Raw genomic sequence first — 26,692 nt, 5'->3', positions numbered from 1 at the left:
AAGAAAGGGAGCATTGTAAATGATGGAAATATTATAAACAAAAGGGATAGATATAAACAAAATGACCACACAGATAAAGAGGAAAATTACTGTCTAAAGGTAAGCTTATTGCTAGAGAAATAATGAAAAAAAAGTTGTTTAGAAAGGACAGTGGTATATCATGGAAGCCCATGGAAGGCAGGCAAAGAAGAAACTCAATTTAATAGACAGAAGGGGACATTATAAGTTTTTGTGTACAAAAATGTTATGTGCTGAAAGCAATGTTTTATGAATATTAATATAATGTAGTGAAGCAAATAAATGATGAAAATAATAAAATTTAATTTTAATCTACTTCATTTTAATATAGTTGGTTAAGAAAGAGAAATGAAAACAAGAATTAGGGAGTTCAAAAAGAAAAAGATATTAAATGTGAGATAAAAGAGAAAAACAGGAGACAAAATACTGAACACTGTAGATGAAATACAGAAGAGTATACAGCTATGGACTCTGAGATAAATCCAGATTCACAGGGAGACGGGGGGAGAGACAGAGAGAGAGAGACAGAGAGACAGAGAGACAGAGAGAGAGAGAGAGACAGGGAGAGAGACAGAGAGAAAATAGAGAGCCAGAGACAGACAGAGACATTGAGACACAGACACAGAGACAGAGAACCCACAGAGGTAGTGCAAATCACCAAAACCAGTTTTTTTTATAGATCAATATTCTCATATTTTGGCCATTTAGGATGTTACTGATAAATTAAAGTCTTTTTTGTGTTTTTAAGACTAGATTAACTGTGGGATTATCTCCTCTTCTGCACTTATGGTTTGATATCAAACCATGAAACATATGGTTTGATATGGTAAGAACAAGCCTTCATGGAGATTCACTGAAGGTTTCCCTTTACTTAGTTCATTGCAAGTATCATCATCTTATGCCAAACTTAAGTAAAACTCAAGCCGATCAAATCAAGCCTCAGCACTATTACTTTCTTCCCATTGGTTAATAATAGATAGGAATAATAAAATAAATAAAAATAAATGTTAAGCAAGCACCCAGTTGACTCTAGTTCATTCTGTTCATACTGCTACCCCTCACATTGTCATCTTGTGCTGATAACCTAATAAACCAAAGCCAAGAACCTGGGCAAAGACTGAAAATTAGAATGGTAGGTCATGAGAAGGAAAGGATGGAAAAAGATTTGACAGCTAGAGGAAGACTGTCTTCATTGATCTGCATCCCTCTGAAATCGAATTCTTCAGAGAAAGCTGGGGATGTTTTGCACCAACAAAAGGGAAATAAGAGAAAACTTACTTTATATTTTTTCTGAAACAATAAAGAACCAAAGGAAAACATAATTAGAGGCCTTTAATGAAGTGAATGGTCTCTTCCTGGTCCTCTGCTGGTTCTGTTCTATTTCTTGGAGAACTTTCAACTTATTTGTTACTGAGCTAATCAAGTAAAGTTAGTCTTTGGTCTCATTCCGTTTCTCCTCCCCAGTCTCCTCCATGTCAACATCTCACCCATCCAAAATATTTGTACCAAATACCTTGCCCTATTTCATTCCACTTCCAATTCATTCTTTCCAATACCAATAACCTTATCCTATTTCAACAGAGTTTTATTTTCATCTAGCTGTTAAACTAATCCTAGCCAATGGGTTTACTGATGGGAGCTTATTTGCATTTGCTTCTTGGAGAGTGGAAGGCAAGAGGGAGAAAGTTATTTAGGGTTATAATCTGCCCAGCACTCCTTCCATCATACCTGATAAATATCTTCCTATTCTTAACTCTTCTGAAAGCCAGCTAGTAATATAGTAATATATGCTTTTACACAGCAGTAAACTTTCCATTTTTGCCCCATTTTCAGCAAGATAGCATTCAAATGATGCTACATTTAGCTTTCTTGAATTTAACATTTTCTAGTACATAACATATGCCCCCTCTCAGCTCCTTGTATACATATTTCTGTAAGTAGCATGTTTACCACAACATTTTCCTGTGCAATCTGTACTACAAGGATACTGCCAAATGTTTTTAGTCAGGTAGTGAGCTAGGGCTAATGCTTGGGAAGCTACCAACATTCTTTGGTATGATTTGTTGCTCCTGATTTCCTGGGGAGAACATTCTCTATTCTTTTATTCTTCTTGCCATCCTGCTTCATCTTCCTTTGCTCTCTGACATTCAATATTTATCTTAATATGTGGTGTCTTGCAGTGAACATATTACCCCAAATGTGGCCTGATAGGGATAGATAGTTGAGATTCTCTACAAAGGGCATTGAATATTTTTCTTTTAATCCAAGATTTAAAAAACATTGAGATGACTTTATTCCTATAATTCTGAGTACACTGGAAACTCTCAAGTGTTCAACTTTAAAATAATATTATTGGGGCAATTTATTTTCTTGGTGTACATTAACTTGTGCTATCTTGAAAATAAACTGTGTAAAATAGGTAATTCTAGTTTTTCAAATACTCAGGAGACAGAGAAAAATGTGTAGCAGCAAGCACATAGCAATTATCACAGCAATATTTTCATTATAATATCTTTTTATTTTTCAAAATTCATAGAGATTAGTTTTTAATTTTCACTTTTGCAAAGCCTAATATTTTAAATGTTTCTTTCTCCTTCTCCCTTGCTCCCTTCCCTAGAAAGCAAGCAATCCAATATAAGTTAAACATGTGCAATTCTGCTAAATATATTTCCACATTTGTCGTGATGCATGAGAAAAATCAGATCAAAAGGGGAAAAATGAGAAAGAAAAAAGGCAAACAAATAAAAACAATGAAAAGGTGAAAATATTATGCTTTTGTCTACATTCATTCCCATAGTTCTCTCAGGGTGCAGATGGCTCTTTCCATCCAAAGTCCATTGGAATTGCCTCATATCACTAATTGTTGAAAAGAGCCAAGTCCATCACCATTGATCATCATATAATCTTGTTGTTTCTGTGTCAAATGTTCTCTTGGTTCTGCTCACTTCATTCAGGATCAGTTCATGTAAGTCTTTCCATGCTTTTCTGAAATCAACCTGTTCATCATTTCATATATAACAATAATATTCTATTGTATCATATACCATAGCTTACTCATTCCCCAACTGATGGGCATCTACTCATTTTCCAGCCTGTACAAAAAGGGCTGATACAAACATTTTTAGATATGTTCATCTTTTCTCTCTTTTATGATCTATTCAGGCTACAGACCCAGTGGAGTCTGGCTCAAAGGATATGTACAATTTTATAGTCCTTTGGCACAGTAAGATGTTGTAACAATTAATTTATAATGTAGAACTCTGTCTACTCTTTAATACCCTGAAACTATCTCCTATGGGCTCTCTCTAACTGTTCTTAATTCTTTTCAAGTTAAATGAAAAAATGATTTCATTGCTAGGATGACAGTTAGCAAATGACCTCAAGATTAAGACCTTCTCATGAATTCTAGATCTGTTGCATGCCACATGTGTGATGTGGGAACAAGTTAATTTGTTTTTCTTGGATTTAATTTCTTCATCTGTCAAAAGAGGAGTTGCCAAAGTGACCTCTAAGGCCTGTCTTACTCCTAATTTTCTGATCCTACAATAGCAAAGACTTTTCTATCAATTTTGGTGTGCTGCCATTATGTTCTAATTTTTTCCCCTCACTCCTCTCTGCCCCCTAGACAGCAAGTAATCAGATTAAACATGTGCAATTTTTAAGAACATATTTCCACATTTATCATGCTAGAAAGCATTGTTCTTGAGGAGTTAACAATGAATATTTCAGAGCTTTATGATATTGAACTTCAACAATTTACTTCTACACCTGCAATTACAAAAATCACTTCTTTCCATGAACCACCCAAAATTTTCAAAGACAGGAATATATTTTGATGAGTAAACATCATTTGACCATCTGCTAGCATCATAAACAACAAATTGTTAGTAAGTTTTTCTGCTTATAACCAGTTTTGTTTAAAAAATGTTTTTCTTGACAAAAATTAGTAGACGAAGCATACATAACTCATTAATGAACTTTTAGTCTCTGTATAGTTTGAATTTGCTGTTAAGTTTTATTTCCAGAATAATTACTAGGTACTGTGGGTACAATTAGCTAGAGAACTCTACTTAGATGCTCAACCTGTTCTTCCATTTTCCCTTTAAAATAAAAGGTGTCCAACAATTTCAAATCAATTAAGGCAATCAATGTCTATTATGCACCTCCTATATGCTAAACAATTCAGATGCAGTCAGATGTTTCAAGACTGGATACATACTTCTTCTTTCAATTCCCAATATCTTCAGAAGCACCTTGAAAGCTTTTCCCATAGGACATTATATTCATAGTATTCTAATTGTATGAGTGTCTTAGACCATTCTAGCATTTTCTGCTTAAAATCCTATTTTTAAATGAAGAGATTTTTTTCATTGATGTCATTTTTTAGAATTTCATTGAAATTTCATGATGCACTTTGTGATGAATACAGATATCTGAAGTCACTGTTAAATTATCATGAGTAGTGCTGATAATGGTAACTTACATTTTGTATAGCACTTATATTTTACCACAAGCTTTCCTTAAATTCTCTGTGTTAGGTAGTTCAGGCATATTATTACCCAATTTTTACATATGAAGAAGTAGAATCTTGAGGAGTAATGTCAAGTTATTCATCAGTAAGACTACTTTGAAAGTCATTTTAGTGAATGGAGCTCATAAAATTGATAGAGAAGCCATTCTTATCCTTTTTTGCTTAGAATGAAGAAACCTTGAAATGTCATTGTTGTATATTTAAAAAAATACTGGATTTGGAGTTAGGAGACTTGTTCTAAAACTCAAATGCTGATATTTGCAGCCTATATGACATTTTCAAATCACAATGTTTTTAGGCTTATTTAATATTTAGATTCAGGATAACCAACTGCATCTGTCCATAGTTCTGAATTTTATTCTGTATCTGGTAGGAGCTCATCTTGGTTTTAATTAGAATTTATTTCAATTCTGACAGATATCCTCCATAATAATAGTGTTTGTCATCAATCAGATGGTGATTCTCTTTGGTATTTTTTTTTCCAACTGTTCAACTCTTTCCAGAAGGGGGCTTTCCTCAAATGACTTGTAGACTTTGGTCTTCAGACCTTCCCTTATCTGCTACTTCAAACCTTTTTTCTGTGGCCCAACTCTTTTGCCATTTGAACCTAACAAAATCTCCTTGAAAGCTTTTTTGCATTGTCCTACCAATTTTTCTCAGACTAGACACGTACTTGTCTAACCACATTTGTCAGACAACTTTGGATTTGTATATAAAGTGCTATTATGCCTTATAAGCTTCCTGACCACATCTTTTATCTGAATAGTTAATTAACTTGGCAAAAAATTAATAAGTATTATACTGCAATTTATTGTCATAGGGGTGGGAAGAGACCGAAAAATGAAGGCATAGCTACAGGCCTCAAAGAGTTTACAGTTTTATAGAGGAGATAAGACACAAAGATAGATTTAATATAATGAGATTTACAACAAAACTTCCTAAACTGGATCACAACCTTACATGGGGGTCACATAACTGAATGTGGGATTCGTGAAAAATTTGGCAGCATCAATAGATATCAATTATTCTGCCAAGATTTAATCTTTTTTGTAAAAATAAACAAGCACATCCATTTCATTAGTATACAAATTTGCTTTCATATTTAATCAATGGTAAAATTATATATGTATGCCAAAGAATTGTTTTAAAATAAATTATGATTTGCTGCTATCAATAAATGTTTGAATGGTATATCTATCTTATATACTTAGAAACCCAGGGTCATGTAAAAAATATTCCTGGTCAAGAAAGGGTCATGGATGAAAAAATTTAAGAAGCTTTGATTTAGAATATCATAAATACATAAAATGAATGAAATATGATTTTAAAAAGAATCTGAGACTCTTTTGGCTTAGGTTGATATTATATCTCCTGAGAAAAGGTTTTCCAATTTCTATTTTAAAATGGAGCTAAATATTTAATTATCTATCTTCACATATAAGGATAATCATGGTTTGGAATAACTACTAACTCTTAAGCTGCATTTGTATGTTTTAATATTTAAATGTGTTTTTAAAATAAAACAAACATTATGGCCACTGAGATAGCTTAGCAGTAATATTCTAATCCCTTGGTTTATCCTACTCATACAGCCAATATCTTTTCAAAGTCTCTTTGGCAATGAGATCTTCATCATCATAAGATATTTCTCCATCTTGGGATCACAAATTACACTTTGGACTTAGGTCACTATTACTATTCACTTATATTTATAGAATTAGAAAGATAAAAGAAGAACAGAGATAAGATTAAGAGGTGATTAAATGAAGTATGATAATCTTAGGTTCCTTCCATTTAGGAACATCAGCACATTTTTATGTTTTAAGTAAATTCAAATATAAATTACCCTCAGATTCAAAAGTGTTAATTAGCTTCTTTGGACAGCTCTCTTTTCTTACCAAGAATTCAACAGCATCTATATAATCTTTGCTTTTTCTTCTCATATTGATACTCTCATCTCTCCTTCCACAAACACCACATTTTTGAAACACAAAAAGCAGTATGCTCAGTTATTTAATTAGGTAGTATGCCAATGTTTAAAAGTGGCTGAAAAATAAGATAACAGTCTTGGTTATACAAGGAAAATCTAAAATAGCATCAGTTCCTGAAGATTTAGATATAATTACCCTAGAAGATCAGGCTGTGTTATGACAGGATGAAACTTAATGTAAGTAAGCACTATGTAATCAGCATTGGGAGGGAATAGATTAGTTTTGGTCCACAAAGATCTTAGATTTTTCTTCATGAAATTTTTATTTGTGGATTTTCATCCACATAATTTCATACAATTAGCTATCTTCTTTTCAAATTCATTCCATCCAAAAATATTTAATTTGTGCCTTGATTTGGTTGGTTGTTATCCTTTGTTCTTGAAGAAGAAAGCCCAAAATGATCTCACTGGGTTAGAGTCAAGTTATAGTGTGTCCAATTGTGACTGATCAGACCGATACAAGATCAGAATGCTCTGCCACAGGTCAGACACAAATGGTCATATGAACATTTGTGGGGGGGAGAATTCTCTAATTTTTCAAATTTTATATTTTTTCTTCATAGGAAGGTTGTTTAGGTAAAGATCAAACTAGACAATTTCCAAGATTATTGCTAATTCTGAGAATCCAAGTGATTGTATAGATAGATAGATAGATAGATAGAGTTGTGTGCATATGCGAGTACATATACTAGGAATATTTATCTTCCAGAGTTCACATCTGGCCTCAGATACTTACTGGCTGTGTGATGCTGGGCAAATGACTGTACTCTGCTTATCCCAGTTCTTCATCCTTAAAATGAGCTGGAGAAAAAAAATGGCAAAGCACTCTGGTATCTTTGCCAGGAAGACCCCAAATGAGATCACAACTGAAAAAAACTGACTGAACAATGTGTGTACCTGGGGAGTAGTGTAAAGGCAGAAGCAGAGAGAAAAAGAGAGACACACAGACACACACAGACACACACACACACACACACACACACACACACAGAGACAAAGATATAGAGACAGAGAGAGACAGAGAGACACACAGAGACAGACACAGAGAAAGAGACAAAGATAGAGACAGAAACAGAGAGACAGAGAAGAAGATAAAGGAGGAGAAAATGAAGAAGAAAAAAGGAGAATATAAAGAAGAAGAAAAAGAAAAAGAATGAAGAGGAGGAGGAAGAAGAGGAGGAGGACAGAATTAGGGATACAGACACACACAGAGAAACAGACACAGAGAGAGAGACAGTGACAAAGAAAATCACAGAAGCAAACACACATGGAGACAGAGACAAAAACATAAAGAGACAGAGAGATAGTGATACAGAGACAGAGAAATAGAAAGGGAGGGAGACAAGAAAGTAGCAAGTGAAAGTGAGAGCCAGAGCCAGAAAGAAGAGAAACTAAATTCTGTCCCAATTTTAAAAGAATTAAAAAGGAATTGTTAGGAATATTAAAATCATGTTTTAAGGCTTTAAGGTTTTAAGACTAAATATAATTTTTGCAATATAACAATTAACTACAGTGACTTCCTTATTTAAAAATTTAACAGAAATAAAACAGGTAATAAAAAAATTTAACCTCTATTTTATAAATGAATAAATTAAAAATGAAAGAAGCCAGATGATTTGCCCAGGTTTATAAAGCTAGTATATACCCACTGATGAATCCAGACCCATGCCTTTCTAACTCTAAGTCTAGCTCTCTAGCCATGAGACAAATACTGCTTCTAGGTGTACAATAACAGGAAAGGTTAATAACTTCTCATATGAAATATAGGACCTTTTAAAAAATAATTTCTCAACTACTCAACTATAACTTCCAAGGGGAAAGTATATGGGGCGAAAATAGATCATAGCTTCATAGATATAGAATTAGAAGGGATTTTGGCATCCATTTTCATCAACCTCCTTATTTTACAGATGAGAAAACAAACTGAGACTCTGATATGGCAAGTAATGTTCTTAAGGCTACAATTAGAATGTGTTTGAGATAGAATTTATACTAAAATTTTCATCACTTTGGGGGCAGCTATATCACCAAAACAAAGCTAAAGTTTCCTGCACAAGAGTTCATTTTGTCATGTCACCTGAATGAATTAATGAGTAAATAAATGAGTGAATCAAGCATTAGTTAACTACTTACAGTCTAAAGCACGATACTGAGTGCTCAGAAAACAAACAGAAGGTTTAGAGGTCCAGCTCTTAAGGAACTCACATTCTAATAGAAGAATAAATATACCTGGAAGCTTTCAGCTTCAAGTTGGATGGATTCCATGATCCTTGTATTAAATTTGTAAAATAAATGATAGTTATATCTCATTTGATGTCATTTATACTGATAAAATCATCAGTTTCTGATCTCAAGAGTACAGAGAACTGTGGTGAGAAGAATTTTTTTCCCTGTCTTTAATTCTGGCTGCATTTTACAGGGTGTGCTTCACAGCATGTTAGTTAAGGCTGGAAGATTGGAAAGACTCCAGTTTGAGTCATTTATTGTTTTTCTTAGGGTCTGAGGGGACATAGTGATCAGGATGGTGATGGTGATGTTCTGATGTTAGAGAAAGAAAGGAAGGAGATAAATGCCAAAATTTTCACTTTTAAAGAATTACCATATAACAATAGACCACAACACACCATAATTGGACAAGCATGGACTACAACAAGAACATCCAACTTGTCTTCCAATTCTGATATATGTTGTTTATTCTCCTTTTTAAAATGATTATATATGAACTTGGGGTTTATGGGGAAGGTCAAAAGCCAATATTAATTGGATGACACAGTCTCATGATGAATTGAAATTTCAGTTCATGGCATTGAAAAAATTAAACAAAACTAAACTATTTTTAAAAATAGTATATAATTCTTTGTAGTTTAAAATTCCCCTCACAGAGGTATTCCCATACCCTTTTTTGCATCTTTAAAAATAAACACATTTCTTTTTTTAATGTACCCAAACCACCCATCAGGATCATTTAACACCAAAAATGTTAAGATTATTAAAAAAAAAATCTAGAAGCACAACACATATTTCGACTCCCACATAATAATATAGCAAAAATTCAGTAACATCTGCATATTTTCTTTACAAATTGCAGTGTTAGTCTGAAGTTAATTATACGAAACTGATTTTTTTTACTCAAGTACAACTTTTACATATTACATTTAGTCTATCTAATTGCTACCTTGAATAATAAATTGTTTCTCAGCTAGAATGCATTGTTTGGTGTTGTTAATGAAATGATTTTAATGTTGAGCTTAACTATTATGAGAAGTCTTTTTAGATTGTATATTTTAAAATTAGCTCTTCATTGTCAAATAACAACTAACCCACCGAATATTTCCCTTAGTTTATCTTCAGTTTAAGGAGTTTATAGAAAAGTACAGCAATAACTGATAGAAAATAGTCTGACAATGTAACTGCCATATATTAAAATATTTTCTATACTAATATGGGGTTTTGGTGTTTACCAACTTCTCGGGACTTGGAATAATGCCTGGCATATTTTTTGGACTATGATCTATGATTTCACTGGCATAGGGAATTTTTTGATGAGAAATTCCTTCTACTAATGCAGATTGGAATTTGCTCTGAAAATAATTTTAGGGAGTTGTGTGAATCATTTAGAGATTAATGATTTGCCTGATTATGTGGATTTTAATTTAGTTCTTTCTAACTCTGAGACCTATTAATTATCTAGTATTCTATGATCATGGTCATAATAATCCATGGTAAACACTAAATAAATATTTGAGGATAATGGAGATCGGATTTTTGGATTAGGCATTAACCTTATAAGGAAATGTGGACAAATGACTTATCTAATAATTAGGAAAGGAGAATTGCTGACATGTGGAAGCAATGGGTTAGGATATTTGATCAGGGTTCAGGCAAATAGTCAATATTCAGGAAATATTCAAATATTGTAAGTCAAGGCAGGAGTCTGCATTTGGCCAAGTTATCCAAGCAATTGTCTACAGATCTTTGAATCTAAGAATACCTCAACATCAATCATATAGACTCGTGTATGCTTCAGGACACTCAGGCTATGCTAGATAAGGGTCTGTAGGTGGGAGCAATTGAATTAAGTGAGAGGTTAACCTATTCGAAGTGAAAACTCTAGGAAAAGGCCTAGAGAAATATGATCAGTAAAATGTTTCAAGGCATGTTAAGTTTGTATGCAGGATAGTTTAGAGGGGTAGAGTCAGAATAACCAGGAGATTATATAGAGTGAAAGGGTAAAGACCAAGATTTGACTGGGAGTGGTAGCAATAGAAAGAATACACAAATCCGCACATTTCAAAAGAAAAACTATTGAATTTGGGTATTAAGAAAAGAAAGGAGTCAGAAATAACTAAGGTTTCAAGCCTGGGTGTTTGGAGAAATTGGAATAAAATCGAAAGCAGTGGGCAAGTAGGGACTGGTAGCATATACAGCATAATAATTCCCCTTGTGCAATGGAGTACAGCTTCAGGTGAAGGATAATCTTGACACAAACAAAATCTCACTGAATAATCTCAATGAAATTTTTCTTTTTTTCAGTTTCTGGCCAGAGTTAAGGTCCCATATTATCATCCAACCCCTTTATTTAGTGGTTTTTCAGAAATAGAAGAACCTTTCCTGACTGCTTTGTGTGATAGCAAAGAATTCCAGGGTTCTGACAGGTGATAAAGCTTGGCTCATGGATATGGGGATCAGCATTTCAACCTCCAAGTTATGAAAATCTGATGTTTTTTTCCAGAGAAGAGTATTCTGCTGCATTCAGTGGGAATTTCAAACCATAATCTTTCTTTTTTATTGTTTAGAAAACTTCAATGGTTTGTCATCAGTAAGTTTTAAAAATAAATTTTCAACCTAGCAAGCTGGATGACTTAATTATTTTAACATTTAATCTGACCAATCAGAATCACCAAAGCAATCTTTTGTATTGTAGACTCCAAGAGTCTTAAACAATCTTGGTTAAGAAATTTGCCAGGCTTCTCAGCCCATCCACCATCAAATTTCCAATTTCTACCATCTTTCTACATGTTAAGAAATGTTGATCTATCTAGGGGTTCATTATCTTGAGTAAATAAAGAAAAAACATCTTTGGTATATTGAGTGATGGTGAAATAAGTCTATTAGGATTATGGCTAAGTGAGTGATCTATGACTTTCTAATGAATAGTATATATCTTATATACACACTTTAAAATGCATGCTAAGTAACTTCAACTTTACTTTCTGGCTCATTTTACAAAACTAATGGCAAATCATTTCTTTTTGTTCTTTTTACAGCTGAATTTTTATTCCTCTTGTGGGGTGTTTATCTCTGCTATGCAGTGCGGACAGTCCCATCAGCATTTCATGAGCCACGTTATATGGCTGTTGCAGTTCACAATGAGCTCATTATCTCTGCTATATTCCATACAATTAGGCAAGTGATCTTTAAATTGAGTACTTAACGGTTTTATTATTTTTTTCTGCTGTATCTTGCTCTAATTTAAATGTCAAAAAATGGATAATTTTCTTGATGGAAAGTTTTAAGAAAGCTATGTATTATTTTTAAAGTTAAGCATTGCTTTAATTTTTCTTTCCCTAGAAATGGGAAATGCACACAATATAGTTATACTCTTTATTCTAACTAATTAGCTTTTCCTGATATGTTCATTATCTTCTTCTTTGAAATCTGTCATGATTCTCTTTCTATGTTGAAAACATATGTAAATCAATATATTTAGTGAACATTTTATGGTTGATATAGATAAACTATTGTTATCTATTTTCATGAATGTTCTGGACACTGGTATCCAGCTCCCAAATTTTATTCGACAAGTATTTACATGGACCCATATTGGTTTGTATACGTTTGATTGCTATGGGAAAGAATATCTCATTCAGTGCTTGAATGAACTAATATTGCAGAGTTAGGCCTTAGGAGCCAAATATTATGTACAATTTCATTCAACAACACATGTATTTATTTTATAAGAGAATGTAGCCTAATTCCTCTTCCTTTGGTGTAGCATGTTTTGTCCAGAGATGGAAATGAAATAGGGGCAGGTAGGAGCTATTCATTGTGAAGTGAACAAAGGGAGATTTCTGTCAGTCATATTAGTCATATTAGGATTTGCCCTTTCTATATGATTTTATAGTCATTCAACATTTGGAAAATGAATGCAATCTTCAATGTGAGTTTCAAAATGATCTGTTGTAAAGCTGCCTAAAAGTTCCCAATTCTTTACTTTGAGGTCCAGAAAATAGTGGTGAAAAAATTATTTCTTGTTGAAATATCTTGAAAATAGAGAAATAGTTGAAAAAAGAAAGAAACATTTAAAATGAAGATTTTTAGGCATAGTATCATATTTTTGGACACTGAAATGACTTTAAAAGCCATCTAATACAACTTTCTCATTTTACAAATATGGAAACTGAGGCTTAGAAATATTAGATGACTTGCCATAGTCTTATAGTCAGTAAGTGTCAAAAGCCAGACCTGAACGCAAACATACTATTAATGGGCAGAAAGTCAAGAATCCCATGCCCTAGATAATCTCTAAGGTTACTTTTAGCTTTAAAATTCTGTGAACTATGTTTTGTTTCAGTGCTGACTGACAGTTGTGACCTCTTAACTCACCTCTAAGGTTTTTACTTCAGAGTACCAAAAAAATACTCAATTCTATTAAAAAACCAAAATTTTGATAAAATCTTATTGTATGAGATATGTAGATTTTTTTTTCCTTTTTCTAACCAGTGATTTGCTTTTCACACAACAAACCTTTATCCTATATATATCATATTCAAGATGGACCTGGAATCAGGACAATCTGAATTCAAATTCAACCTCAAACACTCTCTAGATGTATGCTCCTGGGCAAGTCACTCTTCATCTGTTTGCATCCTCTGTAAAATGGGTTTAATGATTGCACCTATCTCATAGGGTTATTGTGATAACAAAGGAGATAATAATTGTGAAAGTCTTTAGCCACAATGCCTGGAACATAATAAAATATAGTGGAGGTTCAAAGATTAGAATGGTCCGTGCTCTTGCAGAGCAAGGGTAGACCTCTTTTCTTCTCTAGTCTTTGTTCACCTACTCAGTCCTTTATTTCTACAATTGATAAATATTTTTAAACTGTAGTTCGGAGTCTCCGAGATCCAAAAAGCCCTTGTCCTCCAATAAACTCTGTGGATGAGCACATCTTCCCAGTCCCTGTCAAGGAGAGCTGAGCCATCACTGGTTGAAATATGTCATCCCAGTAGTCAGCAACTCAGATGCTAAATAGCCAAAGGGAAGCTCAGGTATTTGCTTTGACATACCTACATCAGATGAAGGAAAAAGCTCTGCATTTATGATTCTCAATTTAACTAAATTAATGTTAAAGACTTAATTGGCTCAGATCTCAGGCTGGATGCCTCAGAGATCATTCATTCCAATCAGTTACTCTCACATTGGAAACACACTTTCACATATACTATTCCTTTTATAAGTAGTGCCTGGCACATAAAAGATCTTTTATCTATGCTCACTGCTTGATTTTTTCCCATAGAGTCATAGCTTTGGGTCTGGAAGAAAGCTTAAAAATTATTGATTCCATTCTTTCCTCATTAAAATAGGATCAGAAAAGTTAAATGACTTGCCTAATGTCATTCATAAAAAAGCAAGTCAGTCTAAACAATTAAAAGGATTTCATACAAATATAAATTAAACACATTGATTAGATTTTTATTATGTACTTTAAGTAGATATAGTACCATACATATTAAGTACATATAAATATGTACTTAATTTAAGACTTTAAGAAAATGTATGTATACATATATTAATTTACAAGCCATTTTATCATGGGGATTGCTATACTACAAATAGACCATGTCCATATTTTCTGTGAAATCCCAGGGTAGGAAGCAAATAGCAAAAAACCAACTTAAATCTGTTCCTTCCATCTGAATCATCTTTTCTAAAGATTAATTGTGACTGAATGGTGTTTCTGATATAATGGCCACAATTTTATTTTTTATCAATATAACCAACACTTGTATTCCTTTGGGGTCTATTTTAAAACTCATTACTACAACTAGATATTCTGACCTCAAATCTTATATGAATTTCTATTGAAAATTTGTAAAAGCATAGGAAGAAAGACAAAGCTGGATCAAATTTCTTACTTCAGAAAAAATGGAGAAAATCATAACATATTGTGTCCTGCTTTTTCTATTCTTTCTGTTCTCCTCTGATGTACTGATTTTACTTAACTTTGGGAAGGCTGGGGATTTATTTTTCTTCCCAACTTCTTTACCTTTTGATTTATCTTTAGCTAAGCATTTCTATAGTTTAGGCTCTCAGCCAAAGCTGGAGTAGGATGAACTAAAGGTCTGTAGCAAATATTTGCAACTTAACTGGGAAAGGGAAACTTGGAAATCCATGACAAGACCCAATCTTGACTTGAAATTTTTCTAAGTAGACTCTTCAGTCTTCAAAGCCTCATCATCATCAAAAGATTTGTCTTATAATCTTACTTGGTCACATCAAGCATGTTTGTAGGTGATTATCCTTTTTTAAGTTATATGAGGAGTTAATGTATAATTAAGAATTACAGGAATACACACATACATATATATGTAAATGTATATATGTATGTATACATACACATAGATAATTATTCCTTAAAGAAATGTATTAAATTTCAGGTTCATTACTTTGCAAGTTAAAAAAAAAAATCTTGATTCATCAATCTTAAAGCATTTAACTGTAATCTCATTGTCTTCGGTATCAGAAATCATATCATCTAGATCTCCACATAAATATATAGAGATCCTTCTAAGTGGTGCAGTGAATAGACCTCTGGACCTGGAGTTAGAAAGACCTGGAATTCAAATCCTACTTCAGATATTTATTGTGTTACTCTGGACAGGTCACTTCACTTCCATGTGCCTCATTTTTACCATCTGTACAAATGGAGTAAATAATAGCAGTTAATTGACAGGATTATTATAAGGATAAAATGAGATAATGTTTGTAAAGGGCTTGGGAAACCTCAAAACCCAATATAAATGCTAATTATGATGATAATGAATATGGAAGTTAAAATTTGGCAACTTTATAGTTGTAGATTTTTGAGTTTGTATTCTCAAATATCCTAGGATAGAGCAATAAAGCCTTTGCCAGAGGCTGCTAAAATTTGAAGAACACAAAAATTTAACATTTGTACTCCAGCATCATGGATGCTAATGGTAATGAATTCCTCCTTTCACTTAGCTCAATTTAATTGAATCATTTCTTGTATTGTATTCACTTCATGAATTTAAGAGTCAGTTTTGTAAAATGGAAAGTGTGCTTAATGAAGTTGGCTGAGCTTGGGATCATTAGAGCTAAGTTTCAAGCCCACCTCTGCCATTGTGTCATGTTGGGCAAGGCTTTTCCTCACTCTTGCTTTCAGTATCTTCATCTATGAAAGATGTCCGTTGGACTAGAGGCCTTCTAAGGTCCTTTCCAGCTTTAGATCTAAAATCCTATAATCCCGTGAGGACAAAACAAGAATACTTGCCCTGAAAATAATTTTTTTCTTTTCCTAAATGCCCAAATTGATATTTAGCACTATGTCACTGAAAAAGAATATCTAGCAGCTAAGAAGGTAGTCAGAATTTTATTACATCCAATCTTCTTGAATAAATAGGTATACATATAGAGATATTAAAAGGGGAGGTCCAAAGAAAAAATTATTGTTATTAAAACATTCTGATATTACTGAAGTATTGCAATAGGCCTTTAGTAATAAACATTATTTTGTATTTGCAGATGTTGATTTAACTTGAGAATTTTCCCAAATTGCTATAGCAAATACTGCACCCTAGCCAATAACTTCAGTATGTTTTCCTGGATCATAATTGTGTGTTTCTGGAAAAAAAAATTAAATATTTAAACTGAAATGGAAAAAAAAATCTGGTTAACTGAAGTACTCAAAATTCCATTGAATACTGACGTTTAAAAAAATCTTACAAATTTCAAACTGATAGTACATTCATTCATGTATCACATTGGTTGCCATTTAAATCTTGGGAAACACATAAATGCAGATAACCACCAGCTCTCTCCCTGCTTTATTCTGATTAGCATTTTTCAATGACTTTAATTTAGTAAAGAATGTTTTAATCAAGGAGTTATTTGGATTTGCTTTATTCTAAAATTGGCCATCCATGAAAGCCTCTCATTTTGGAGTTTCTGAAACTACCAGTTAATAATATGTAATTCATTTGGATTCTCCTTTGTTCCCCACCTTCACCTTGCAGATGCAACCGGGGCATAATGTAATAGCATCCTATTGAAAGTTAATGGAAAATTATAATATGAATTCATTATTTTTTGAAAAGTAAGAGGTAATTAATGAGTAAAACATCCTGATTTCCTGTATTTAGAAAAATCTGCAAATGTGCTCATGTTTATTGAAATGTCATTCTAAGATTAGAAATTATACATCAGAATCTTCATTAAGTAGACTATCATGAATTGAATTTTATAGGCTATGTGGAGGGGGAAAGGTCATGAAGTGCTTAGCTTCTTGAGTCATACTTTTGGTGATTGCTAACTCTATGTATTCTGATTTCAGATTTGTTCTTGCTTCCAAACTTCAGTCGGACTGGATGCTGATGCTATTTTTTGCACATACCCATTTGACTGTGACAGTCACCATTGGGTTACTTTTGATTCCAAAGGTATTTTTCTAATTTCCTTTTATATGGAAAAAAAAGGCACTCACTACTTTGAAATAACTTGGAATGATTTCTTGTCATTAAATGTAGAAGTAGAAATGGGGTAGGATGGGAAGGAGAAAAAAACTTACTTTGACAAAATTGACAATTAGTTTATCAAGGACTTCCCTTGTTATATTTAAATTTTAGTGTATCTCAAGGTATAATTCTTAGTTTAACCACTGAGATATTTTTTGAGAGTGATTTCTAGGGACTCTTTTGATTTTGTCATATATCTTGTGGTTTCGAATGACAATATTTTTCTAAGAATAAATGTAAATTATATAAATTTTATAATAATATTAGAATTTATATATAATTAATAAATAATTATAATTATGTGTATACAGGATTATTATCAGAGAAGGCCAGAGTATGATTCCAAGAATTCTGAAATATAATGTAGTTATACCATTTTACTTAGAAAAATTAGACATATGAAAGATTTTCCAAAGACCTCACAGGACAATTCTAACAGAGAAGATACTGAGAACATTGGTTTCATATCCTTTACTTTTTGCAGCCACAATGATTTAAAACTGGATTGGAAAATTTGGGATTCAGATATGGATTTTAGAAGTCCAAAAGTATATTCTCAAGTATTTTTTTAAAATGCTTTTCTGTTCTAGACTTAAGACACCTTCAGTAGCAAAAGGTTTTTTATGTCTTGGGTTATTATCATAAAAATGGTTGTTAATGTTTCAATTTTAACAAGTATTTTAAAAGCCACAGAAACACATAATCATGTGGATTCATGCACACTGTAATTGAAAATTAGTGAGATTAATTTTTGTGTATGATTTATATAAGTTAGTGTCATAATTTTATGAGCAGAGATCACATATACACTTAATGAAATTATATTACTCCAAAGATTAAGGGAAAAAAAACCTGAATGTGACAAAGATAACTAAGTGTAATGACTAGTTATGCATTTAGCATTCAATAGTTTTAATGTATATTTGCATTTGTTAAACACTTGCTTTAAGGTGGGCATTACTATTTTTATCAATTTTTAGCAATTAGTAACACAAAGGAGTTTTCCTTTTTTAAAAGTCCTACTTAATCCAGTTTCAGAGTATTGCAATGAATTTAGCAGTAAGGCAAGATTTTATTGAATATTATGGAATATATCTGCCCAACAGTAGAATAATATGGCTGTTTTTTTAGTTGTCAAATATAACAGAGATATAATATTTTCAAAACAACTCAGCTTGTTGAGGAACAGAGTAAGTGATGAGAAAAATGAGTCCTTCTTATTCTTAACACTAGCAACTTCACACATGGAGTAAAATATCATTCTCCCCCTTTTCCGGATTATGAAAAAGAGTAAAGAAGGTGACTTAGAAAGACAAAGAAGTACAAAAATTAAAACCTCAGTTTTACTACTTACTATCAATGTCAATTTTGGGAAAGTCATATAACATTGTTGATCTCCAGCCTCCCTGTACTCTGTGAAAACTGAATGAGGAGACCTCTAACAACCTTCCCAGCCCTAAATATATGATTCTATAAAAAGTAATATACCCTACAATTGGTTAATTACCAAAGAAATTTTTCTACCTCTTTCACTCAATTAACAAGTGTTTTTTTGAGTGACATTTGCAGTACGGCAGAGTGGAAAGAATGCTATATTTGAAGTTATTGGTCCTCCTGGAATTGACTTTTAGCCTTGGACAAGAAATTCAACTTTTCTAACTAGTATTTTGGTAATCTATACAATGAAATACTTTTCCCATTCATGGCCTCTTTTCTCCTGAAAAATTCTTACACAACCCCTGTATTTAGATATATAAAATAAGTATACAAATCAAACATGTACTGATAATAAATCATAATTTCATGATCCCCACATTCAGTTATGTCACCCCAACTGGAATAGCAAACCACAGTTTAAGAAGTTTTGGGCTAGATGATCTCAAATATTCTTTCTAGCTCTCAATTCAACATGGAGTCAATTGAAGACAGTGAAAAGGACACTGACTCAGAAGTCAGAGAACCTAAGTTCAAATCCTGCTTCTGTAATTTACTTTGCAAACTTGGACAAGTCATTCAGCATCAGTGGGGATTAATTTCTCCTTCTGCAAAAAAAGGGGTTTGGACTAAATGGTCTCCAAGCTCTGGACATCTTCAGTATGGCAAATCAATGATTATGTTGTATGCAAGATGCTGTGGGAGATACTGAGATAGACATAGCAACTGACATATAAAATATAATCCCATCCTCAGGGAACTAGTTAAAAAGACAAGCTATGGACACATTAAAAAGATTACAATGAATGACAGTGTTGTTTACAGCTTATGTGTCAGATGAGTGGCAGATGGAGGTAAGGCCCAGAGATTTTTGAGACTAGTCTGTTTGGACTGTAGGATCATACAGAACAATCAAAGATGAGATTGGGAAGGAAGGTTGACAAAATCTATTTCAGATTCAGAAATTTGGATTTTATCCTCTGAGCAATGGGAAGCTGGTAATAGGTTTTAAGCAGCTGGATAACTTGATGAAGGTGTTATTTCAACTTTCCTTTTAATAGTTATTTCCCATAGGCAATCTCAGAAATATTAATTGGAAGTAATAAAGTATACAGTAAATGCAAATTCTCTAAAATTGTCAAGAACATTTTTTGGGATAAAAAGGTAGCCTGACCCTTAGCTTTCAAATTTCTTTTTTTTTTAATGGTATTTTTCTTTTAAAATTATACTAATACTAGAATAATAAGATATTTTATCAATTGTAGTTTTCCTCCCAGAAAATGTGATGATACTTTGAGAATTTTGATTTTATCCTGACTGCAAGACTTGGGAAATACTATCAGCATTGCAAATCATACTTTGTACATGCTTTGTACAAGATGAATAATAATTTATCCTGGACAAATGCAACAGAATGTTGGACCCATTTTCCATACTCTGTTTCTCTCTGAAATAGGCAAGAAACTGAATCCAGTTTTTGTGTTGCTACATTTTGGTTCATACTTTCAATATTGTCTTTGTAGTAATGGACTTTCATTACTCTGAGTCTATTAATTCATTCCCCCAAATTCTAGTGGGAGTTTCATGAGATTATTATCAATGGAAGGAGAACCTGATTTTTAAATCTTCTAAAGAATAAGTTTTTTTCCTGTTGTATAGACCTGTGATGGGAAAATTTCCTTCCCTAATGAAGATTGGCAATTTGTCTGTCATTTAAAATTTGTTATAATTTCCTACCCTAATAGTTTACCATTTAGAGACTTGTCTTAGACATTACATAGGTTAAGTGACTCTGGGCACTGAGATGAAGAAGAAATGTCAAAACCCTCCAGAATCTTTGCCAAGAAAACCCCAAAAATAGTCACAAAGAGTTGGACACAAATGAAAATGTCTAAAGAACAACAATATATCCTAAGAGGGAGATTTATCATTAATTCCTATCAGTGTCTCAGCAAATCATAATAGTCACCCTCCTTCTGACAATAAGCCTTGGGTAAATAAGAGCACTAAGAACCAAGAAAAGAAAGCTTAGATAAGGCTCTCTCACAATGATGATAAACCTCAAGGACCAAATTTTCATCAGTGTGGGAAAAAGTAACTTGCCCAAATTTACATAATACTAATTGACAGTGTTGGAATTCAAACTCAGGTATCATAACTCAAGTGCAATTCTTTTTCCATCATACCACACTCTGAGCTGCTGAGCAGAAATATTGTGCATTTTGAAGAACCAGAGGAACATACAATTAGGGTTAGAATTGTTTCAGGGGCTCAGCCCAACCTGCTCATTTTCCAAGTGAAGCAATTTCTCCAGAGATACACAGGATACCTCATTCATCCCCTTTTATTCAAATCCAAGTCTCTGATTCCCAATTAGTATTTTTCTCATTCCAACTTCTCAAATAAGTTTTCTTTATTGTTCATCAATTAGAGTTCACATTAATAGGTCATGTTTACTCCTTGTTGTAGTTTTCACATTCAAGCAATAATCCAAGAGATGATATAGCAACAGAAGCATATGAAGATGAGCTTGACATGGGCCGGTCAGGATCGTACCTGAACAGCAGCATCAATTCAGCTTGGAGTGAGCACAGCCTGGATCCCGAGGATATTCGGGTAACCCTGGTCTTTTTTTTTTTCTATAATTTAGACCAAGGCAATATATATGAGAAGCACCAATCTTGGAGAAGAATTTTTAAAATTAATAGTATAAACATTAAGAGATTTTTAGATCAAATGAGAGGTGTAAACAGAAATTGTTCTAGAAGTTCAGAGAGCATAGAAATCACTTGTAGTCTAAATGATCTGGGAAGATGTCATAGAGCAAAGATCATTTGAAATTTACTTCAAATAATGGTTAAAATCAAAATAGAGTATAATATATACACTTGGAAATATCTCTTTTCTTTCCTCCCCTCTCTTTTAAAATCTGAATTTATTAACAAAGAAAAATTATTTTTGTTTTTTTAGAATAATTTGATTCATTATGCTTCATTCAAAAATAATTCATTTTTTTAAATCCCTGTGTTTGTTCTAAGGAATAAATAAAATGCTAGCACTTAATTTTTCCGTTCATTTCATCAGCAAAACTAGCCAAACATGAGACATTCTTTACTTTAAAGGTACTTTAAAAATATCAATCAAAAAAATAAATAACAAGTCATCTCATTCAGTAAAAATCATCTTTTTAGCAGGATCAATGTTTTTTAGTATGTATTTGCTCACCACACAAAATGCAAAAACATTCAGAAAATGTGTGTTGTCATTGCTTTTAACTCAACAGAAAGTTTTCTTTTAAAAAATTTTTCTAATTTGTGGAAATTTAGATATTTCTAAAGATAAGAGCCCTTTTCATGGTAAATATTACTGTATTGTAATACAGTTTTATAATCTGGTAAAATCATTATAATAACCAAATCAGTACCCAAACAGACCAACTGGTTTTGATTGAATTGACAAATATTTGATTTGATTTGACCATAAAAATTTATATATGTACACATTACCAATATTAGAATGTAAACCCTTCCAAGAAAGGGACTGTTGAATTTTTGTCTTTTTATCCTTAACGTCTAATATCTATTTGTCAACAAACTTTTTAAGGTATTTACTGCATGACTATACAAATGAAAAAGTGAAACAATCTTTTTCTTCAAGTAGCTTACATTCTACTGGGTGGGAAAAGAAGGAACCAGCAACTGTAGAAATCAAGGAAGACCTCAAACAGAAGAGGGCACTTGATCGGAATCTTGGAGAGACTTAGAGATTCTAACAGGAGGAGAGGAGGAGGCAGAACATTTTTTACTCTTGGAGGATGTTCAATCCAATTCAATAAACATTTATTAGTCATCTACTATATTATGTATTTAGCATACTGCTAATTGGCTGGGATAAAATTAATAAAAAAGAATGGCAATTCCTGCCCTCAAAGAGTTTACAAACTAAAGGGCAAGGTGCCACCTAAAAGGAGATGGGAAAATAGTGAAGAAGATACTAGGGGACACCTGACTGGGGGACATTTTACTCTGTGGAGTTGAAACCAGGCAGAGCATTTATTAAGTGGAATAATCCATATCTAATGCAAAGGAATGATGGAAATTGTGTCATATCAGAAAAAAATAACACACAAGAAAGGAAGTTTGACTGAATCACAAAGTATATAAAGTTTCCAATAAGTTCTTGCTGATTTTTAAGATTTTTGTTTATTGTTACATAAATTTATTAAGTGGGTATCCTGCACAAAGCAGTGTTGTAAGCCGAGGGGATAGAAAGATTTAAAAAGAGATGGTTATTGTCCTCAAAGATCTTATTCATTGAATCAAGTAAGAAAACACAGAGAGAAGTAGCCAAGAAAGGAAGTTTTGTTTTTTGGAGGAAAAAAGTGGGGATGTGGGGGCAAGGAGAAGGTGAAATGGCCTTGACAAATGTCTGGATAGCTAGTTTGGTGCCTAGGACTAGACTATAGACAATGGGCTAGTTTGAACATATCTTTTCACCCACAAATTGGATACAGCCCTGGGAAATTAATGGGCTAACTTTCTAATGGTCTAGAGCATCAGGAAAATCCCTTCCAGCAGGTCCAGTGTGAAGGGGTGCTGGACCTAATGGAGAGAAGCGGGATAATGACACTAGGCAGATGATGAGGTGATCTGGGTAAATGGAAGAATAGGATGGAGAGGTAAATGCTAGCCTTACAACTAGAGTTTGTCAGTAGATATCTTATAGTATTAAGTATTATATCTTACTGTCAGATAGCTGGGGATGTTCTGGGCCATATTTTTAAGAATTGGTCATGACAGGCTATGGCAGCAACTTTAGGACACTTTTGCTTCTGGAAGATGATCTGCTGTGTAACTACGCAATATTATTTTTGAAACATTTCAATCTGACCTAAATCTAGCATCTTGGGAACTTTCTGAATAACTTCATAATTTGCCAAAGAAATGCTTGGTTAAATCTTATCAATAAAGTCTATAATGAGGTGGTCCTGATTCAGTCATGATCATAGTAATGAGAAATCCAAAGTAAGTGCTCAATAAAAAATCAGTATGGAATACATATCCCCTGAGGCCTTGAACTCTTTCTCTTGAAGATCAGTCTCTAACTGAAGATCTATTTGTAATAGAACTATGTAGTGGGGCAGGGAAAAGGAATAAAATGATATATTTAGGGGTTATTTTCTTACAATGTTTGTATCAATCTAATTGGACTAACACTTACTGTTCTGTTTAGTTGACTGCCTTCATTTTGACCCTTTTCTCTCTTCTCAGGATGAGCTAAAGAAACTCTACGCTCAACTGGAAATCTACAAAAGGAAGAAAATGATCACAAATAATCCACATCTCCAGAAAAAGCGGTGCTCAAAAAAGGGACTTGGCCGTTCCATCATGAGGCGCATTACTGAGATCCCAGAAACAGTCAGCAGACAGTGTTCAAAGGAGGATAAAGAGGTCACGGACCACAACGCAACCAAAAATGCTGTCATAATGAGGAAAAACCCCCAAGAATCCTCCGGCAGCACCGTGAAGGCGAAGGAAGAGTCTTTGAAAAACCGTGTCTTCTCCTTAAAAAAGTCCCACAGCACTTATGATCATGTTAGAGACCAGTCAGAAGAGTCCAACAGCATACCCACAGAAAGTGAAGTGGACACCACAGAGAATTCTCTAGTGGACTCTGTCCCAGGGAAAAAAGTCAACAAACAGATTCCAGAAAACATGGAGGCTTCATCCACTGAGTCGGTCCCTTTGGTCTGTAAGTCAGCAAGTGCTCACAACCTCAGCTCTGAGAAGAAGGTGGGGCATCCGAGAACATCTGTGCTACAGAAGTCGCTCAGCGTTATAGCGAGTGCCAAGGAGAAGACTCTTAGTTTAACTGGGAAAACATCAATTCAAGGCTTGGAAGAAAATGATAAAGCCCACAAGCCGCAGCTCAAAGGCAAAGAATTCAACCGAAAACATTCCAACCCTGATAAAATACAGACTAAAGATTCTGCCTGGAAAAATTCTTATTCTGAAGAGCCAAGGAAAGCCCCCAAATCTGGAATCATGAAACAGCAACGGGTGAGTGCCCCCGCTCCCAATTCGGAAACAGTCCCAGGCTTATTAAAGGATAACTTTGACATTGGGGAAGTTTGTCCTTGGGAGGTCTATGACTTGACGCCAGGTCCTGTGCCTTCAGAATCGAAAGTCCAGAAACATGTGTCCATTGCAGCTTCGGAAATGGAGAAAAACCTTCCTCTCCAGCCAAAGGAGAAATCTCAGCACAAGCCTAAGCCCACTGAAGGATATCAGCTGTCCAACCCGAAAAGCGTTGACAAGGCTGAGGTCTGCCCCTGGGAGAGCCCAGAACAGTATGCTTTTGAAGAAGAAAAGCAGCATTTAAAGGCTAAGACTCAGGTTCTCCCTGGGGGTGGGAAAGGTGAGAATGGTGAGAATGGCAGTCAGCATCCTTCTGCCAAAGTTTGTGTAGGTCAATATGATGAACTGCCCTCAAAAGTTGTAGCATCAAAAGCAGAGCAAGAAAATATCAACCAAATAGGGGACCAGAAAAAAACTCCATCTTCCTCTGAAGGAAATGTGCTTTCATCTGCCTCCTTTAACTCAAGTAATAACTTTCAACAGCCTTTAACCTCCCGAGCTGAGGTGTGTCCCTGGGAGTATGAGACCCCCGGCTTACCAAACGCTGAGAAAAGTGTAGCCTTTGTGGCTTCTTCTGCTTTAAGTGCAAATAAAACACCAACACCCCGCAAATAAGAGATTTGGGATGCTTTTAAAGTGTAATGTGCCCATAAAGGACTGGTGTGAAAAGGAAAAAGAGAAAGGAGGAAACCCTGAGTCAGCATCCCATAAAAATTAGGGAAATTCCAAAAATTCCCAAGGAGCATTTGTCCATCAAGGAGGGACAATGGAACAACAAGGGTAGAGGAGTTGGAGATCTGGAAGACACCTTGGGAACAAATAGGAGAATAACAATTTTCCCACTCTCCCCCCTCTAAAAAACAAAAGAAGAATTCCTTAATAATTTAGAAAAAAGGTACAAATACAAGATGTCTTAAAAGTCTTAGTGCAATTTTAACACTAAGACTTTTGGGAAACTATGTATTTAAAGGAAATATTTGTTTAAGATTTACCTTTCTCCATCTCCCATTGAAATTTACCTTTGAAAACTACAAATGGAAGAATCTAAATCATAGAAAGAATTTGGAAAAACAATTTTAAGAAATGAAGAAAAGTTATATACTTGAGCAGCTGACTGAAATGAACTTTTCACTTTACTCATTTAACCTTGATAGCACTGCTAACTTAATGCATCCCAAATACATTTTATATTACTGATTGCTCTCATTTTCTTATAAATGTATGTTTCAGTACATTGTTGTGTCTCATATTCAAGCATTCCAGATTGTATAATTTTTGCAAATAACTTTGATATTACGTGACACAACAACACGTTTATGCAATCTTCAGATACTCAATTATTATTGCACCTTACAACATACCCGCTATCTACAACTTTGGTTCATTTCTAGAAGTTCAGCAAGCTTTCCCTGGCTTGGGAGGCCATAATTTGGTATGAGAAAATTCTTTGGTTTTGGCTGTGATTTATATTGTGAATTCTGATTTGACTCTTTATTGTTTCACATCATAGTTTGATATGGTATTATTCAAGGTTTTTATGCAAGATAAGTTACTTGTTTTGCACTTCTATGTTAGCATTCAGAAGCTCTATTGATATTGGAAATCAAGTGGTCCTACTTAGCTGTATATTTCAATGAGTTAAGGACAACTTATGCATTGTTTGTTATAAGCCAGTTATTAAGGCAATCATTCTGATTAATCATTATTATCATTCTCAGTATTTCATACTTAGCATCCCTATTTACAGGAAGAGCTAAGGGTGAGGAAAAAATGCTTTAAATTATTTTTTTTGGAAAGACAAGACTCTAAATAAAGACATTATTCT

General features: G+C 33.6%; 1 protein-coding gene across 1 annotated transcript in view; it reads left to right on the top strand.

The window, feature by feature from the left end:
* GPR158 (G protein-coupled receptor 158) overlaps positions 1-25,526 on the top strand; it is a 386,507-nt gene extending 360,981 nt beyond the window's left edge. Inside the window, exons 8-11 of the mRNA XM_003771868.2 lie at positions 11,807-11,945; positions 17,116-17,221; positions 21,200-21,346; positions 24,001-25,526. Of these exons, the coding sequence (XP_003771916.1) occupies positions 11,807-11,945; positions 17,116-17,221; positions 21,200-21,346; positions 24,001-25,482 (1,874 nt within the window). The 3' untranslated portion in view covers positions 25,483-25,526. The remainder of the gene's footprint in view (positions 1-11,806; positions 11,946-17,115; positions 17,222-21,199; positions 21,347-24,000) is intronic.
* The last annotated feature ends 1,166 nt before the right edge of the window (positions 25,527-26,692 follow it).

This window comes from Sarcophilus harrisii, chromosome 5 (genome assembly GCF_902635505.1).
Source record: "Sarcophilus harrisii chromosome 5, mSarHar1.11, whole genome shotgun sequence".
Classification (NCBI taxonomy): domain Eukaryota; kingdom Metazoa; phylum Chordata; class Mammalia; order Dasyuromorphia; family Dasyuridae; genus Sarcophilus; species Sarcophilus harrisii.
This window is presented reverse-complemented; position numbering and strand designations above follow the sequence as displayed.